Here is a 17,568-nt window from a genome sequence, read left to right on the forward strand (position 1 = left end):
AGAGAGAGAGAGAGAGAGAGAGAGAGAGAGAGAGAGAGAGAGAGAGAGGTTCAGGGGTGCAGGAGAGCTTCCTCGCTGCAGCCATCAATCCTGGGCAGGTCAGCAAACTGTGGCAGAGATCATCCAGCAGACCATCCTTCTGCTCACTGTCAGGGGCGTGTGGAACGAGGAGCAAGAGGGTAGTCACCGAGGGAGGGGGCAACTCTTTCTTCTTTTCTTTAGCTCCTGAGCAAAGGGTACTGCCCTCCGTGCTAAAGACGTGCCAGATGCACAGGGACCTTATTAACGTGTCCTTCAAGCAGCCGGCCACAGCGTGGTGACCGTGTCAGAGACAGAAAGCAGAGGAGAGGGACACTCCCCTATAAAGCTGCACAATTAACTTCTAAAGACGCTTAATAAGACTTCTTAATAAAGCACCCATGACGGGACAGCGTTGAACATGATCAGCATCACATCGTATCGTTCAAACCAAGAAGGGGAGGGGGGAGGGGGGGAGGGGGGGGGGCAGGGAAAAAAAAGAAAAAAAAACGTAGGTGAAAAAAAAACGTAGGTGAAAGTTCAGGGACTTTTTGGGACATGATCCTGCTGATTCTCCAGATGAGCTGAAATAAACGTCAGAGAGGTGTGGGACTGCACCGAGCGCACCTTTATGAAGACGATTAAAGAAGTCAGTCTCAGATGATTCTTCAACATCAGGAGAAACTGCTCCACATTTGGACAAGAGTCACTTTGTTTAAATAAACTGAGTCACGAGATGAGGAGGGGGGAAAAATCCTGAGCAACTCTCGCTTGTTCCTTTTGTGAATTCCCAGCTCGAGCTAATATGTTGCTATGGTAACGAACATTGTAACAGGCAGCTTTAGGGAGACACTGTGACCTTAAAGGAAGGTATGTAAACACCACTTTATATTCACCCACCGGCCCTGCCCGAAAGAAGGCCTGGGAAAAATGTCTGCATGTGCAGGAGATTTGAAATAAATATCCAGGCCCCCATTGTGGAGCTCCAACAAAGACGAGTATCTTAGTAACACCACGCGGGGTTTGCTCGGCGAGACGTTCTCTCTCCCCTGCCTCCCCTCCACAATAAACACACTTCTCATCATTGGCGGGTTAGGGCTTAGGATGAGATTGATGAGGAGTTTCTTTAACTACCAGATGAAACCTGTTGGCCCTTTGCTGGGTCAGTCGGGGGGTCAGACTCGTTCCAACTCGTTTCAGGATCAAACACATTTCCATACTGTGGGGAAGACCAACAGACCATTCACTGCACAGCCAATCAGGTCTCAGTATGCAGAAGCCTTTTTACATCACGAGTATTTCAGGAGTGAAAGATCTGAGATAATCAGATTAAAACACCAGGAAGTTGTCATCATTAAACCTACATTTCTGCGCCGATTGTTTCCGAGTCAATATAGCGACAATATTTCCTGCTGCTGGTGCATCATTATGGAGCACGCTGAAGTCCCTTGATATAAATAGAAGTCTGAACAAAGGCTGGTGCTGATGTCTTCACAGCCTTTGTCAGAGCACACTGATCATCTCATGAAGGACGACGGCGCTCCTCATTATAATGCCATCTGCTGGTGGCGTGGAGACGACCGGAACGCACGACTGAAATCAAACTTAGAAAACTGATTTCTTATAAAACGTGCAACTGAACAAGAGACGGAAAGGAACAGTGGAGTGGAGCTTTTTAAAACATGACACGACGGCCCTTAGCAAAGATTTGAGAGGCCGGCAGTAAAAGTGGGAGACATTTTACAGCCCCGTCATAACAGCCGACGTCTCCCTGATTCATCCACCATTTAGACAATTTGCTGAACTATGAATCAGCGAGGTGACAGAGCCTGTGAAGAGGTGAACCGTTAACGCAAGGAAAAACACACATCCACATTTCCATCTTTATTCTGGTGGCGTCTTTTAGTACATCGTCAAAAGTAAACACAGCCACATGAAAAGGCTGACTCGCCAGGTTAGCGCTGAGATTCATCAGTCACTTCATTTCCGCAGTCCGAGGGCGCTGGCGGTGCCGTGACATTAGCACAGGAGGTTAAACCGCCACATAAAACCTTATGACAATGCGCTGCAATGCCGGCATTTGGAGCGGGATCATTTCACTTTATAAAAACTTGGATCTGTGTTTTACATTCCTCCAGCTGTTGGCCTCATGATCGTCCCTGCAGGGTTTTTAGTTTCTGTTAAAAAGGTGAAGCAGGGGCGTCACCTCCACCCCGTGTAGCAAACACACACACGGTACATACACGCAGAGAGTGCAGCTCTACACTGAACAGGGCTTCCTCTCAGCTAATTTATGGAAGATCAGTAGCGAGAAACAGTCTTGCAGAAATGAAGAAAAAAAGAACATAAAGGAGAAAGAGGCCCATGTCCTGCTTCTTACACATCGAGGTCCGCCCTCAGAAATCCAAGCGAAACAAATTAGTGTGCCGAGGAAGAAAAGAACTGGCTATACACTACAGTACTGACTAATTTTTATGTGTTTTTGCCAGGAGGGACATAAACCAGAGAGGTTTCAAACTGTGACACAGGATAGAGGTGTATTAAAAGTAAATCTCTCCCCCTCCATGTTGCGAGGCTCTATTGTGCTGTCATGTTGCTGCAGCTTTATGGACGTTTGGAACACGAGCTCCCAGCCCGCCTTTTTCTTTTTTTTTTTTTTGGTGGGTAATCAATTAAACGAGGAAGTTCACTGAGCCTTACAACTCGATTATTAGCCTGTCCTTTTGAAGTTTTATTTTAGGGGGCTGGGGAGGGGGTGACAAGGAATCAGGCTTTAAATCAGCGGGGCCGATGCAGCAGTGTTGAAGCGTTTGCAGCCTATGGCCTTATTGGAAGGGTTTGTCAGGATGTGGGGCAGGGCGAAGTCCAGATTCAGACTTTCATGGTTAATGAGCTTTCTGCGGTGGCAGTTACAGTCAGTGGTGTGAGTCAGAGAGAGGGCAAGGACGAGACACCTGCTGCTGCTGTGCAGAGACACCGTGACAGAAAAACGACTACATCCTGTCAATCAAAGGCTGAGGCTCAGTCTGTCTTTATTTCAATCAGCTGAGCTCCTTCGTCCCCTCACTCGCTGTCTGACCATCATCATCACATCATGTGTTGGATGTTTTTGTGACATGTATTGATCCTCTGTTGGAAAACAAATTTCCTCTCAAGAACAACAATGATTTTCCAAACCAAATAAAAAATAAAAAAAAAGAGGGACGTCCAAAACGGCCATCAGCTCACTGATTGGTCCTTTAAAGTTTTCTCCTCTGATGAACTGTGTGTGTTTTCAGAGTTATTGGATCTAAACGTATTCTCCACTTCAAACACAAAGAGAAGAAGAAAGAATATAAACTTTAAATGTACCTTCTTTGATCCTGCAAATCCCTCCGACTCCAGGAAGAAATAGGCGAAGGGCATCAGGACGAAGAGGCAAAGGTTGGAGAACAGTGACACCAGGTTCCACAAACCTGCAGAAGATAAAGTCATGATCATCTATCGAGCATGAGTCAGACTTCAAACAGGCTCCAGTGTTTGAGTCCTGTTTAAGATGTGGAGTCTGACGCCCCCTGGTGGCAGCCTGATAACAGAGCTGCATGACTCACTGTGAGACACGCATGTTTACGGATCAGACCAACGAAGCAGTCACAGCTGGTGGACGGACATGCACATCTGTAACATGTCACACATGTGCATTCAGGCCTGTGTGTGAGAGCAGGGGTCTCCAACGAGGGGCCCCGAGGAGCCCTCAAACTCGCCGAGCACATCCAAAATATACAAAGAATCTATCCTCTGCATGAATGAAACTCTAGATCTATCTAATCAGATTACAATAACATGGTCGACAGCGTGCAGGGTCAGAAATCACATTACAGCTCAGCATTTTATTATATTAATATATATATACTGCTAAGTAGCTTCCTGTCAATAAAAAAGGAGCCTTTGTTGAGACAAAGCCAGGACAGCGTGCTCCTCTGGATATTCATAAGAACATGAAATCAGATGTAGCAGAAGGAAGAGAGGGAGCAGGTTACTGACCGTGGATGAGCGAGCCATTGAGCCACTGGATGTAATAGTTTTTGGGGAAGGAGAGGAGGATCTCGTTACTAATGATGGAGAAGGGCAGGAGGAAGACGGCACCACCCGACACTGCCAGGGTGAAGGTGCACAAGTACAACCTGCAGATGGAGACACACACACACACACACACACACACACACACACACACACACACACACACACACACACACACACACACACACACACACACACACACACACACACACACACACACACACACACACACACACACACACACACACACACACACACACACACACACACACACACACACACACACACACACACACCACATCACTGAGGTGAAACACATTCTGAGTCTTCTGCAGGATGAATGTAGCTACAACACTGTTCTGTCGTCTTTAACTGACTGTCATTGGGAGCCCCCTGCTGGCGGTTTTGACACACTGCGTGCGGCTCAATAAATATTGATATCTGCAACATGTTGTCGTTAAACACACGGATCAGCTTTACTCACGATATTCTATTGACGACAGCATCTTCATCTTCATGGTCGTCTGAAAAACAAACCAGCAGCACGTTTTACAAAGGACACACTCCTGTCTGAACTGATCAGTGTTTCACAGCACACAGCACAGCAACACACACACACACACACACACACACACACACCAGTTTCCTTCTGGAGGTTTAAAAACTGTTTCACAGAAGACAAAAAACAAAGAAACTTTCTAATTCGACTCCGAGTCCTTCGATCTGTTTGAACATCATCTAACGGGACAGTTTGACTCAGTGTTGGGTGGAAACACTTCAGCTGACTGTTACAGATTACTCTACAGGCCTGGGTGTGGTCTCTCACACACACACACACACACACACACACACACACTGTGTGGCTGCCGTGTCCTGTAAACACAACGACAGGCTGTGTGTGCGTGTGTGTGTGTGTGTGTGTGTGTGTGTGTGTGTGTGTGTGTGTAAACACAACAGGACCAGGTGGACGGACTCACTCCTGAGCGTAGCCGTGGAAACGGATCCAGCACGGTCACAGTTCTTCATCTGAAGAAGATTCTTTAAAAAGCCGACCGTGTGTTCATCCAGGGAGCTTACTGCAGAGCGCCGCTGCACAGCTCCCTCTCTCTTACAAGGGGAATTAGCAGACAGCATCTGATGTAATTTATTAATGGAGGGAGTGCGAGCAGGCGGGAGTGCGAGCAGGCGGGCGGGCGGGCGGGCGGGCGAGCGAGCGGCGGCGCATTAAGGTTGTGTATGTACTGCACTGGATATATGCACGTGTGAAGGCGCTCTGACACGGCGCCCTCTGTGAACTCTTACGCTTCATTCCAACAGCAGAGAGAGTGACAGAGTGTGTGTGTGTGTGTGTGTGTGTGTGTGTGTGTGTGTGTGTGTGTGTGTGTGTGTGTGTGTGTGTGTGTGCTGAAGCTCTTGAAGCAGACGTGGTTCATTTGTTGCACCTCGCATGACCTCCCTTTAATTTCTATTTATTGCGTCACACACACACACACACACACACACACACACACACACACACACACACACACACACACACACACACACACACACACACACACACACACACACACACACACACACACACACACACACACACACACACACACACACACACACACACTCTTACCGCTCTTCCTCTTGTATCTTGTGATGATGCAGTAGGACACGATGTAGAGGACCGCAAACAGGAGGAAGCAGATCTGTACGGACAACATGAAGATGAAGGTCAGAGCGATGACTTCACAGGAACATCGATCAGATGTATTTTAAACTTCATCCAGAATCTGATTATTGATTATTATCTGATTATTTTACATCGTCTCATTTAAGGAATCATTGCTGATATTTTTGCATTAAATGCAGCCTAGCAGTTACTGTCCCATGTACAGAGACTTCAGTCCTCCACTAACTGTAAAACATCTTTCAAAAACATGAACAGTCAGGTGAGTTGTTGTCACACAGATTATTTGAACATGTTTCCTGACAGACTGAAGCAGACGAATGTTGATGAAAAGATCCAAACGCTGGGATGATGAGGATGCAGACTTCATGTGCACGTATCCCTGCTCATAATAAGAAGAATAACAGTGATAATACGCTGTGTTCTCAGCAGACAACGTCATGTTTCTGTCCCATGCTACATGCTACATGCTACGTGTTCCAGAAGTTACCACTGAATGGAATTTATTAGGTAACAGCAGCCTTAAAACAAGCCGGATGCTCTTACACAGAGATCAGCTTCCACATTCCTCCTCCTACTGTGACTGTGAGCGGGACCTAACTAATGTTAGAAGCTCCCACTTCAGCACTTTGCTCCCTGTCAACATCGCACAACTCATCAAACTGGGATCATGAGATGACTCAGCCAGGCAGCGGGCCGAGCGTGTACGTTTCAGACGGACAAAAAGATGCCAGACCTGCTCGGTCCATCTGCTGGTATGTGGTGTTACATGACAGCAGCAGAGAAAACATGTTTCTTCTCCTCTGAGGTCCAAACACGAAGACAGCTGATACATTTAAAGAGATGAACTGAAGCAGACTGACTGAGACAGACCCAACTCATGGTCGCCTTCATCTAAAAACATATAAACTGTAGTTCTGTAAGCAGGTAACAAGTCGACTGTATTTCACACTTTAATGATCGGTGACTCCAGCTGGAGTCCCCCGCGTCCCTGCAGGGGGCGCTGGAGTCCCCCGCGTCCCTGCAGGGGGCGCTGGAGTCCCCCGCGTCCCTGCAGGGGGCGCTGGAGTCCCCCGTGTGTCCCTGCAGGGGGCGCTGGAGTCCCCCGCGTCCCTGCAGGGGGCGCTGGAGTCCCCCGTGTGTCCCTGCAGGGGGCGCTGGAGTCCCCCGTGTGTCCCTGCAGGGGGCGCTGGAGTCCCCCGCGTCCCTGCAGGGGGCGCTGGAGTCCCCCGTGTGTCCCTGAAGGGGGCGCTGGAGTCCCCTGTGTGTCCCTGCAGGGGGCGCTGGAGTCCCCCGTGTGTTCCTGCAGGGGGCGCTGGAGTCCCCCGTGTGTTCCTGCAGGGGGCGCTGGAATCCCCCGTGTGTTCCTGCAGGGGGCGCTGGAGTCTTAACTCTGAGTCAAGCTAACGACAGGCTGAGAGCTGAGGCGGGTTTTAAGCCTCCTGACAAACCGTTACACGGCGCCCACCTGTCAATCAGCTCAGCTACACGCCTTATTGTGAATCACTCTGATCCTTCATCCAATCAAAACTGCTGAGTCATCAAAACATTCCCCCCGTACAGTGTGTGTGGATGGAGACATGAGCTAATCACACCTATTTGGTTTTTTGAAGCAGGCTGTAAACATGTTCATGTCTGCTGTAAAAACAGGCTGTTTGAATGGGTGTGTATGTGACTTCCTGTGCTGCTGCAGCCAGCCTCTAGTGGACACTGCAGGAACTGCAGGATGTTACACTTCAGCATCAACTCTTCCATATTCCAGAAAGCCTGAAGAAGATGTGTGGAGGTGGAAGTTCAGACGGTTTCACCTCAGTGATCACATTAACACGGTTCTCCTTGCATTCTTCAGCTAATGTTTTACACAAGGTGCCATATTACAGGAGATTTGGTTTCCCACACTTCAGGTCTATTTCTCATCTCTAAGTCATGTGAGACAACTTAAAAAAACAGCAGACTGTTTCAGGCCAAATCAGCATGCACACCAACATCACACAGGCATGAAATGATTCAGTGTCATCATAGGTACAGAAGTTTGATATGGGACACTGAGAAGACGCTGAGGACAAAATGTGCAAGCTTCAGCTGAGAGGTCGAGCCTGCATGTGGCTCCACAGAGACACTTGATAGCTTCATTTCTGGTCGTGTTTATCAGGAATATTCAAGAAGCTCTGCTGCAGACAGCCCGTCCCCTCCTCGATCATCTCTCTCAAACTGTTCAACAACGAGCATTATGGACAAAGAAGACTCAGTCATCATGTTACTCAATATGTGATGTACATTCAAGGGACCAGTAAAGGAAGTGGGAGTAGAGAACAGAGCTTGAACGATGTTTTCTGAATCCTCTCTTCAGACAGACGTTGACCTTCATGTCAGAGTTAAAAGTTAACTATGAATGTGTCAGTCACAGTTCATGTTGTTGTTGTATACATGAACCTGCACAGAGACAGGTTGTCAAGTGTCTTATCTGGTTATAAACTTACAGAGTTCAGAGGTTTCTAAGACACAAGTCAAGCCGACCCCTTGTACCCCCCCCCCCCCCCCCCCATCAGGACCAAAACCTCTATCCACAAAGACCAGTTTCTTCCCCTCAGCTGTCAGCCTCCTGAACAGAGTCCCCAATAAAACCTGATGCTTCTTCTGAGTCTCAAACAGCATGCAGTCTGTGTTTCCTCTTATGATCGTCATTTTACTCTTTTTCTCATTGAGTTTTTCATGTGTCTTTCTACATTATCACTGTCAGTGTTTTTATTTCAGTCTAAGTTTTCATCCTAAAAGCTGAAACAGAGAAACGTGGATATCACATATGAAGCAGTGCTGATTAAAGCATGGTTCCCTGTTAAATATAGAAATTAAATAAACACATTAGAGATGAATGAGCATACTTTAAATATAGCAGCTACATTAGTTAAACCTGTTTAATTTAAGACTTCACTTAGTAAAGACAGAGGAATATAACTTTAATTATTTTAATTAATTGAACCTTTTCTATCATTTTAATAACATGCAGGTTGGCCTTAAACTTAATAAAGAGATATTTGAAGTGTTTATTAAATGTAATATTTGGATAATAAAGTGACAGATGTCCGTTAACGTCACTGCGCAGCTGCAGAGGACGTTGTTAGCCTGTTAGCTCGTTAGCTCGTCTCTAGCGTTACTTACGATGTACTCTCGAACTTGGCTGTGGAAATTCTGCTCTCTGATGTAAACATCGTCTTCTTCCATTCTTCATATTGCAAAACAATCAGGAGGAAAAAAGAAGTCGACTACATGCTAGCTCCTCCAACAGCGACAAACTCCCTCCTCTGTCTGACAACCAACCGCCCCAAAATAAACCGCGTCATCACGCTGCGCGTCATCACGCTGTACGTCACTCCTTCTTCTTCGTCTTTCTCTTTTCAGATTTTGTCGTCGTGGTTAGCGAACCAGCTTATTGACGCATTACCGCCATCCGCTGGACTGGAGTGTAGATCCGAAATGCGGCACATGAAAATAATATCATTATTAATTAATTATTAATTATTAATTATTAATATATATATACACACACATACACACACATATCTCTATATATATATATATACAACAAAACACAAACAACAAACACTGATATAATATTTCTTCATTGCACTGCTGTGTGCATCCAAAGCTATTATATTTATGACCTGTGGGGGGCAGCAACACGACTCGGCTGCGTCCAATCTGCCGGAAATCTAAACGAAGAAGGAGAAGGAGGCGGAAGCAACAATGTTGTCCTCATGGAGACACATGTGCGGTTTAAGGTATTTCTGAGTTTAACATCAGCTCTATATCTGTGTATGTTTATGAAACATCTCTAAGTGAACCTGACAGACTCTTAATTTAAAAGAAGTGACGTTTATTTTGACGTTATGAAGGGGAAATGGAAGGCAAACAGCAAGAAGAAGAAGAAAGGAAACGAGGTGTTACAGAAGTACATGGTGGCAGTGGATGAGTTTGTTAAACAGAGTGCTAGTGAGGAAGGAGAGAGTCAGCAGGCTTTAAGGTTTGTGAAGAAGAAAAGCAGGAAGGAGCTGCGCAAAGACAAGAGACAGATGAAAAAGGCCAAAATGAAAAGTCACTATGAGGGGAAGAAGATGGTCAGTTTAGCCCTCGACTCTGGGACAGCAGCTGAGAAACCAAAGAAGAAGAAGAAGAAGAAGGAAGTAAAGCAGGACATGTCCAAAGCTCAGTCTGACCTCTCTCAATCAAAGTCCTCTGAGAAGAAAGACAAGAGGACCAATCAGCTCCAAGAGTCCAGAAAAAAAGCCCTGCAGGAGGCCAACGAAGACGAGGACCGGGAGATCAAGAAGTTAGAGCGATGCTTGGGCCTGAACAAGAGGAGAAACAAAAAAAGTCTTCCTCAGTCCTTTGTGGCTGACGGACTGGATTACATCCTGGGCGTGCTGGACTCGGGCTCCTCAGCTCCTGCTGGCGGTCTGTACGGCGGCGAGGACGACGACGACGACATGGAGCTGGCCAAGGAGAACTTTGAAAAGCTGGAAGACGATGATGATGACGAGGAGATGAGGCGCTCAGATGAAGAGGAGGAATCTGGAGATGAGATGGCGAGTGAGGCCGGCGATGAAGACTTGGACTCACTGGAGGAGGAGGATGATGATGAGAGAGCAGAGGAAGAGGAGGATGATGATGATGATGATGATGATGATGAGAGAGCAGAGGAAGAGGAGGAGGAAATGGAGGACGACCTGGAGGAGAGTGATGCTGCTGACTCTGACGATGATGACGGGGAAGAAGAAGAAGAAGGACTGAACGACATCACAGCGGACTCAAAGTCTGAGACGGTGAGTTCAGGGTCACGTGGCTCCTCTTGTTGATGCACGCTGTCATATCGGTATCTAATGGTCAGCTTCACGTTTGACCTCCAGGTGAACGCCGCAGCGGGGAAATACGTGCCGCCTCACTTACGAAGCAGCGGCGATGATAAACGGAAGGCGGAGCTTGAAAAACTGAAGAGGAACGTGAAGGGCCTGGTGAACAGGTAACGACATGACACTGTGTGTTTGGAGGGAGATTTAACACAGACTACAACTACGGAGCCCCTGAAGTCCCAAAAAGCAAAACAATGATCTGGTCTCTAACTTATCCACATATTTTCACTTTAGTGGTCTTAGTGGCTGAGTTTGTCCAGCAGAGGGCGCTCACACTCCTGCAGCAGGTGCAGCAGACCTGAGTGTATACTGTATTAACCCTTTACAGGACATGAACAGGTCTCAGCTGCTAGCATCACATTCAAGAAGCTACAACACTCAACATTTAAAAAAACCCAACTAAAAACGAGTTCCAACAGTAGAAAATAAAAATCTGATATTAATGTGGAAAAGCAGCTTCTGTTTATACAAATGTTAATCGTCCGCTTTCTGACCGGCAGGCTGAGCGAGCCCAACATGGCGTCCATCAGCGGCCAGCTGGAGGAGCTCTACATGAGCTGCAGCAGGAAGGACATGAACGACACGCTCACTGAGGTGCTGCTCGCCGCCTGCGTCACGCCGTCACTGATGCCCGACCGGCTGCTGATGGAGCACGTCCTGCTGGTCAGCATCCTCCATCACACCGTGGGGCTCGAGGTACACCTGTGTGTGTGTGTGTGTGTTGTTTTTAATGCCGAAGGAGCCTAGCAACGGTTGCTATGAGAGTGGGCTCTGACCAGTCAGAGAGCCAACAAAGGCTCACTTCTCATTGGATGTTTTGAGGGCTGATTTGAATGTGTGATCTTCATCCAGGTGGGGGCCCATTTCTTAGAGACGGTGGTGAGGAAGTTTGACGAGGCGTACAAGAATCCAGCGGAGAGCAAAGAGTGCGACAACCTGGTGGCCATGGTGGGTCACCTGTATAACTTCCAGGTGGTTCATTGTGTCCTCATGTTCGACATCCTCAGACTGCTGCTGGCAGGCTTCACAGAGAAGGACGTGGAGCTGCTTCTGTTCGTGCTCAGGAACGTCGGCTTCGGCCTGAGGAAGGACGACGCCTTGGCCCTCAAAGAGCTCATCTCAGACGGGCAGCGCAAGGCCAGCAACGTGGGCCCCCAGTTTAAGGATCAGACCAGAGTAAGACTAGAAGGACTCCGGTTCTCCTCCTGCAGTTTACCGGACCTGCTCCAGTGAATCCAGAGTTGTGCTGTGTTTGTGTCCTCAGGTGCGTTTCATGCTTGAAACCATGATGGCTCTGAAGAACAACGACATGAGGAAGATTCCAGGCTACGATCCCGAGCCGGTGGAGAGACTGAGGAAGCTGCAGAGGACTCTGGTTGGTGGATTTTTAAATTGCTCGCCCCGCCTCCTGAAAATGTCCTGACAGTGCGTCAGGGTGCCGGCCCCCCTGGAGCAGATGTTTGATGAAGCAGGTTATATTCCCCATAATGCACCCTGAGCAAAGATGTCCTTACGTCCCATCACAAGGCGGCCCGACAGCCCTCCCCACATTAACCCACCAGGGGGCTCCAGAGTTCCACCTTCACAGACTGAGTGTGCAGAGCTGCTGCTCCTGTCATCAGGGTTCTTAGTGAGACTGTTGTTCCCGGCCTGGATCACAGCGGCTTGTGTCCCGTGTGTTATTCCGGTTCTTTCTGCGTCCTCAGATCAGCCGCAGTGCGGGAGGCAGTGACGTCAAACTGAGGGTCTCTCTGGAGAACCTGCTGGCGGCCGAGCAGGTGGGCCGCTGGTGGATCGTCGGCTCGTCGTGGAGCGGAGCGCCCATGATTGACAAAGACCAAGGGAAGGCCACGTCCAATCAGGGCGCTGCTGATGGACAGGTACGGCACCCACCTGTTTGAAATATTCAGATTTGACTCTTTTATCATCTACAAATATGATTTTATTTTCCTGCATTAAATAGAACAACATGTACAACGTTAGATATGTTGCAGTGGTTAGTGCGTGCGTCCCCATGTATGCATGCGGCACGGGTTCGACTCCTGCATGTGGACCCCCCCCCCCCATCTCACACACACATCTGAAAACAGTGGACGGGTCAGATTCAGAAGCTTGGATTCTATCGGTTCTGTTTCTATACAGCTTTGTTTTCAGAAGTTCAGTTCAAAGCTTGTTTGGTGACGTGGTGCTCCTTCAGTTTAGTGCCAAAGTCCTGGACCTGGCCCGGAAACAGAGGATGAACACGGAGGTCAGGAGGAACATCTTCTGTGTGCTCATGACCAGCGAGGATTACCTGGACGCGTTTGAGAAGCTGCTCAGGTGTGTGCTCGTCACGTCACCTGTCTTTATGTTGGCCTGTTTGATTCAAGATAACAGACTGTGTGTGTGTGTGTGTGTGTGTGCGTGTGTGCGTGTGTGTGTGTGTGTGTGTGTGCAGGATGGGCCTGAAGGACAAACAGGAGAGAGAGATCGTTCACGTTCTCATGGATTGCTGCCTGCAGGAGAAAACCTTCAATGCTTATTACGCCGTGCTGGGAGAGAAATTCTGCTCCCACGACCGCCGCTTCCAGGTGTGTGTGTGTGTGTGTGTGTTTCATCTCTGTGTGTGTGTGTGTGTGTGTGTGTGTGTGTGTGTGTGTGTGTGTGTGTGTGTGTGTGTGTGTGTGTGTGTGTGTGTGTGTGTGTGTGTGTGTGTGTGTGTGTGTGTGTGTGTGTGTGTGTGTGTGTGTGTGTGTGTGTGTGTGTGTGTGTGTGTGTGTGTGTGTGTGTGTGTGTGTGTGTGTGTGTGTGTGTGTGTGTGTGACCACCCAGTCTCTTAAACTGCGTGTGACCTTCACTTGACCTCTGCAGTGTGGGAGCCTCTCACACCTTTCCCTCTGATATGACTCCACTCAGACTGTGAGGACAAACAAAGGGGGCGTGGCCTTACTTCCTGTGTGTCACAGACTGACCACCATTGTCCTGATCAAAGAGCTCAGAGTGTTTGCTGTTCACATGTCGCCTGTGTGTGTGTGTGTAAGCCAGGCTCACCTGAGACCTTCTTGTCTTCAGATGACTTTCCAGTTCAACCTGTGGGACAAGTTCAGGGAGCTGTCCAGCCTTCCCAGCAGCACCTTCACCAACCTGGTCCAGCTGGTCACACGCTTCCTCCAGAGGAAGTGCCTGTCTCTGTCCATACTGAAGGTAAGAGGCGTGCCGCCTGCAGCTCCACGCTCCCACTGCGCTCCCTCACATGTCGTACGTCTGTGTTTCTCTGTGTAGGTGGTGGAGTTTGGAGAACTGGACAAGCCCACGGTGCGTTTCTTACGTCAGGTGCTGACCAAGCTCCTGACAGAAAGCCAGCCCGAGGACCTGGCCAGCATATTTGGAAGGTGAGGAAACAGGAGGCTGGACGCTAACATTAGCATGCTGAAGGCTAACATTAGCATGCTAACTAAAAAGCTCCTGATGTCTGTTGGTGAAGGTGGGCCTTACCTGTTCAGAAAGGTTACGCCCCTTTAACCCTCACCTCTCTTTACTGCTTTGCACCTCGTGAACGCCTCCCCTCATTGTCCCTCGTTGTCTCCCCTCCGACAGGATTTCAGGAATTCCCAAGCTGGGAATGCTGCGGGAGGGCTTGAAGCTTTTCATCAGTCACTTTCTGCTGAAGAACGCTCCGTCAGCGGGAGCAGCTGAGCAAGCATCGGTGCTGTCAGAGCGCGCACAGGTCGCCTCCAGAGCCATGGAGGCCAAAGAGGCCAAGCTCAAACTGTAACACACACACACACACACACACACACGCGTGTGTGTTTTCCTCGAGGAGTTCTTGTACAAAGTTTTTATGGTGAAGAGTTTAAAACACTCTGTTTCTTCTTTTCTGTAATAAATAATTAAAGACTGAACATTATTAACACTTTTTATTGTCAACACTTTTCCATTTTTCTACCTCCCAATTTTATTTCATTTTTTATTTAAGCAGGAAGGAAACAAAAAAATCAGTTTTTCAAAGTGAGACGGGCTCAGCTCTGCATGTGGTGGACACTGTAGCTTCAGTGTTTAGCCAGCTCTGCATGTGGTGGACACTGTAGCTTCAGTGTTTAGCCAGCTCTGCATGTAGAGACACTGTAGCTTCAGTGTTTAGCCAGCTCTGCATGTAGAGACACTGTAGCTTCAGTGTTTAGCCAGCTCTGCATGTGGTGGACACTGTAGCTTCAGTGTTTAGCCAGCTCAGCATGTGGTGGACACTGTAGCTTCAGTGTTTAGCCAGCTCTGCATGTGATGGACACTGTAGCTTCAGTGTTTAGCCAGCTCTGCATGTGGTGGACACTGTAGCTTCAGTGTTTAGCCAGCTCTGCATGTGATGGACACTGTAGCTTCAGTGTTTAGCCAGCTCTGCATGTGGTGGACACTGTAGCTTCAGTGTTTAGCCAGCTCAGCATGTGGTGGACACTGTAGCTTCAGTGTTTAGCCAGCTCTGCATGTGGTGGACACTGTAGCTTCAGTGTTTAGCCAGCTCTGCATGTGGTGGACACTGTAGCTTCAGTGTTTAGCCAGCTCAGCATGTGGTGGACACTGTAGCTTCAGTGTTTAGCCAGCTCTGCATGTGGTGGACACTGTAGCTTCAGTGTTTAGCCAGCTCTGCATGTGGTGGACACTGTAGCTTCAGTGTTTAGCCAGCTCAGCATGTGGTGGACACTGTAGCTTCAGTGTTTAGCCAGCTCAGCATGTGGTGGACACTGTAGCTTCAGTGTTTAGCCAGCTCTGCATGTGGTGGACACTGTAGCTTCAGTGTTTAGCCAGCTCTGCATGGGTCTGTAAAGCTTTCTGCGTTCTAACCTCTCTCCATGTTTCATCTCCAACATTGATCCTAGTTTGAGCAGCTTTCTGCTGCTGGAGCTTATTAGAAACATGCAGAGGCTTTTTAGCTCGGGTACAATCACTTCTATCTGAAGCAGTTCCACTGCCCGCTTCCATCGCTGCAACACCTGTTCACCTGATAACTGCTCTCATATCTGGCAAACCCAGGGGCGTCCAAAACGGCCGTGTGTGACGGCGTCTTCATTTAAAGGTCTTTAATCTCCAGAAGCTCGACCTCCACACACCTCCTCTTGTTTCTTCTTCTATGGGCGGCGTGTCCCGTGGCGCTCGTACACTGAGCTGATGTTCACACAGCTGGACTTCTTCTGTTGACTCTGCTTTACAACACAAACACACTCGCACTCATATCGCCAGCTTAAACACAACTGATCTCAGAGTGTTTGTACATCTGTGTTTCTTCTCCTGCTGCCTCTGTGAGCAACACGAGCAGCCAGCATCAGCTGTGTGCACGCGCTGATGAAATGACCCCCGCAGACCGCCGCTCTCCCGTGTTCGCTCGCTGACACGGGCCTCTGCCCGCATGGTTAGCATAGCAGAGACGCTCTGTTACATTTGATACCTGCTCTTATTAACAAGCTCCCGTCTGTATCAATCAAGAGAGGCTGGAGGTTGTTGAAGGTCATGAACCGGCCACCAAGGTCAACCACGGGAACTCTCCTTCCCTCGCTGTGTCGTTGTGTTTTATTGAAGCAGGTGTGTGTGAGATTCAGAGAGAGAGAGCTGGTGTTGGGAGGACAGGTCTCACAGCGTGGTGTCTTCATGGAGACGTACTGGGGCTACTGGGAGAACAACTGGAGAATGTGTGAGTTCAAAGGTGGAGGCGGTGGGATCAATAGGCCCACTGTGCAGTCCATACACGGGCCATTGTCTGCAGCCTCGCCGCCAGCTTCACCTGCTGCTCGCAGGTCGGGCCTGCCCCTCCGCTGAACTTTGATTTAGTCTGCTGAAAGCCAAAAACAAACAGGCCAAGATAACCAGCACGGCCGTCACTAATCCCAGTCCAACGGCTCCTGAAGCTTTCCGCCGCTCTGATGCACGATGTAAACACTGTGAGCCCACACACCGAACACCTCCTTCCTAATCTCTCCTCACTTTAGCTCTGGGACGCCTCCTGGGATTTTTATATTCCTACATGTTCATGTTTTATAGATGTTGTGCGTTTCTCACTCGTCTTTAATCTGCTGCTCATATTTTTATATTTCATCTTTTTGACTGAAGCATGTAGCAGCAACACGGAGCTTCACAGTGTGCAATGAAAACAGAGAGGGTCCTCGTCCCAGCGGCCCTGGGTTTGAATCCAACATCACCACACACACACACACACACACACACACACACACACACACGTCCTGTATCACTTCAGCTGTTCCTGTCTAATAGAAGCAAAAAGGACCAAACAGACAGAATAATATATTACGAAGACAAATAACAGAGTACAGAAATAAAACACACACACACACACACACACACACACACACACACACACACACACACACACACACACACACACACACACACACACACACACACACACACCCTGGGCCTCTGCAGGCACCATGTCGGATGAGTTCTTGTTGGACTGAAGCTGCTTACGTACACATGCCTTCTGGACGGTGATCAGGTGTATGAGTTGACATTTGTTAAATGGAGGATTTCTGCGCGGTCTCGCGCGCAGGCTCTGACAGAGCCGAGCAGCTTGTCTCTCTTCATGTGAGGCCCATCGCTGCTGTGGTGTGAAATGTTTCCTCTGTCTGTCTGCCGACTCTCTGTTTGCTCTCCCTGCACGTTTGCACACATCCGACAGCGCTATTAACAGTAATTCTCACGACCCGAGCTGTCAGAGCAAGGAGACAAACACCGGCCTGTGTCCGCATCCGCGCCGCAGCACGTCAGGGGGACTACTTTCTTTACAGACAAAAAAAAAACTACTGAGATTTATACAAAAAAAAACACATTTTATTTCACCAAGAAGGACGCTAAACAATCATCCAGCATGCACTTGTATTACTTTTTATAAATACAGTATAGAAAAATAAACGGAACTTT

The 17,568-nt window shown here is 48.4% G+C and overlaps 2 protein-coding genes across 3 annotated transcripts; one reads left to right on the forward strand and one right to left on the reverse strand.

Moving 5' to 3' along the window:
- Positions 1 to 3,222: 3,222 nt before the first annotated feature.
- Positions 3,223 to 9,118, reverse strand: lmbr1 (limb development membrane protein 1). The gene is made up of 5 exons (XM_079360733.1): positions 8,918 to 9,118; positions 5,705 to 5,777; positions 4,562 to 4,601; positions 4,042 to 4,181; positions 3,223 to 3,473 (listed from the first exon to the last, which is right to left on the reverse strand). The coding sequence occupies exons 1-5, from the start codon at positions 8,978 to 8,980 to the stop codon at positions 3,238 to 3,240; spliced, it is 552 nt and encodes a 183-aa protein (XP_079216859.1). The 5' UTR covers positions 8,981 to 9,118; the 3' UTR covers positions 3,223 to 3,237.
- A 319-nt stretch (positions 9,119 to 9,437) lies between these two features.
- On the forward strand, positions 9,438 to 14,575 carry nom1 (nucleolar protein with MIF4G domain 1). 2 transcript variants are annotated; one of them, XM_079360718.1, is made up of 12 exons: positions 9,438 to 10,401; positions 10,456 to 10,578; positions 10,663 to 10,775; positions 11,166 to 11,361; positions 11,518 to 11,841; positions 11,930 to 12,040; positions 12,372 to 12,545; positions 12,863 to 12,984; positions 13,103 to 13,235; positions 13,717 to 13,848; positions 13,927 to 14,036; positions 14,242 to 14,575. In XM_079360718.1, the coding sequence occupies exons 1-12, from the start codon at positions 9,646 to 9,648 to the stop codon at positions 14,417 to 14,419; spliced, it is 2,472 nt and encodes an 823-aa protein (XP_079216844.1). In that variant the 5' UTR covers positions 9,438 to 9,645; the 3' UTR covers positions 14,420 to 14,575. The 2 variants fall into 2 exon arrangements, with proteins under 2 accessions (XP_079216844.1, XP_079216843.1); XM_079360717.1 differs by having other exon boundaries at positions 9,438 to 10,578.
- The last annotated feature ends 2,993 nt before the right edge of the window (positions 14,576 to 17,568 follow it).

This window comes from Symphodus melops, assembly GCF_947650265.1.
Source record: "Symphodus melops genome assembly, chromosome: 14".
Classification (NCBI taxonomy): Eukaryota; Metazoa; Chordata; class Actinopteri; order Labriformes; family Labridae; genus Symphodus; species Symphodus melops.

Coding starts and splice junctions, on each gene's coding strand:
- lmbr1 (XM_079360733.1), bottom strand. CDS start 8,980: ATGGAAGAAGACGATGTTTACATCAGAGAGCAGAATTTCCACAGCCAA. Junction 5,778..8,917: donor GCCAAGTTCGAGAGTACATC/GTAAGTAACGCT, acceptor TTGTCCGTACAG/ATCTGCTTCCTCCTGTTTGC. Junction 4,182..4,561: donor GCTGTCGTCAATAGAATATC/GTGAGTAAAGCT, acceptor CTCCATCTGCAG/GTTGTACTTGTGCACCTTCA.
- nom1 (XM_079360717.1), top strand. CDS start 9,646: ATGAAGGGGAAATGGAAGGCAAACAGCAAGAAGAAGAAGAAAGGAAAC. Junction 10,776..11,165: donor GTGAAGGGCCTGGTGAACAG/GTAACGACATGA, acceptor TCTGACCGGCAG/GCTGAGCGAGCCCAACATGG. Junction 12,985..13,102: donor GCGTTTGAGAAGCTGCTCAG/GTGTGTGCTCGT, acceptor GTGTGTGTGCAG/GATGGGCCTGAAGGACAAAC.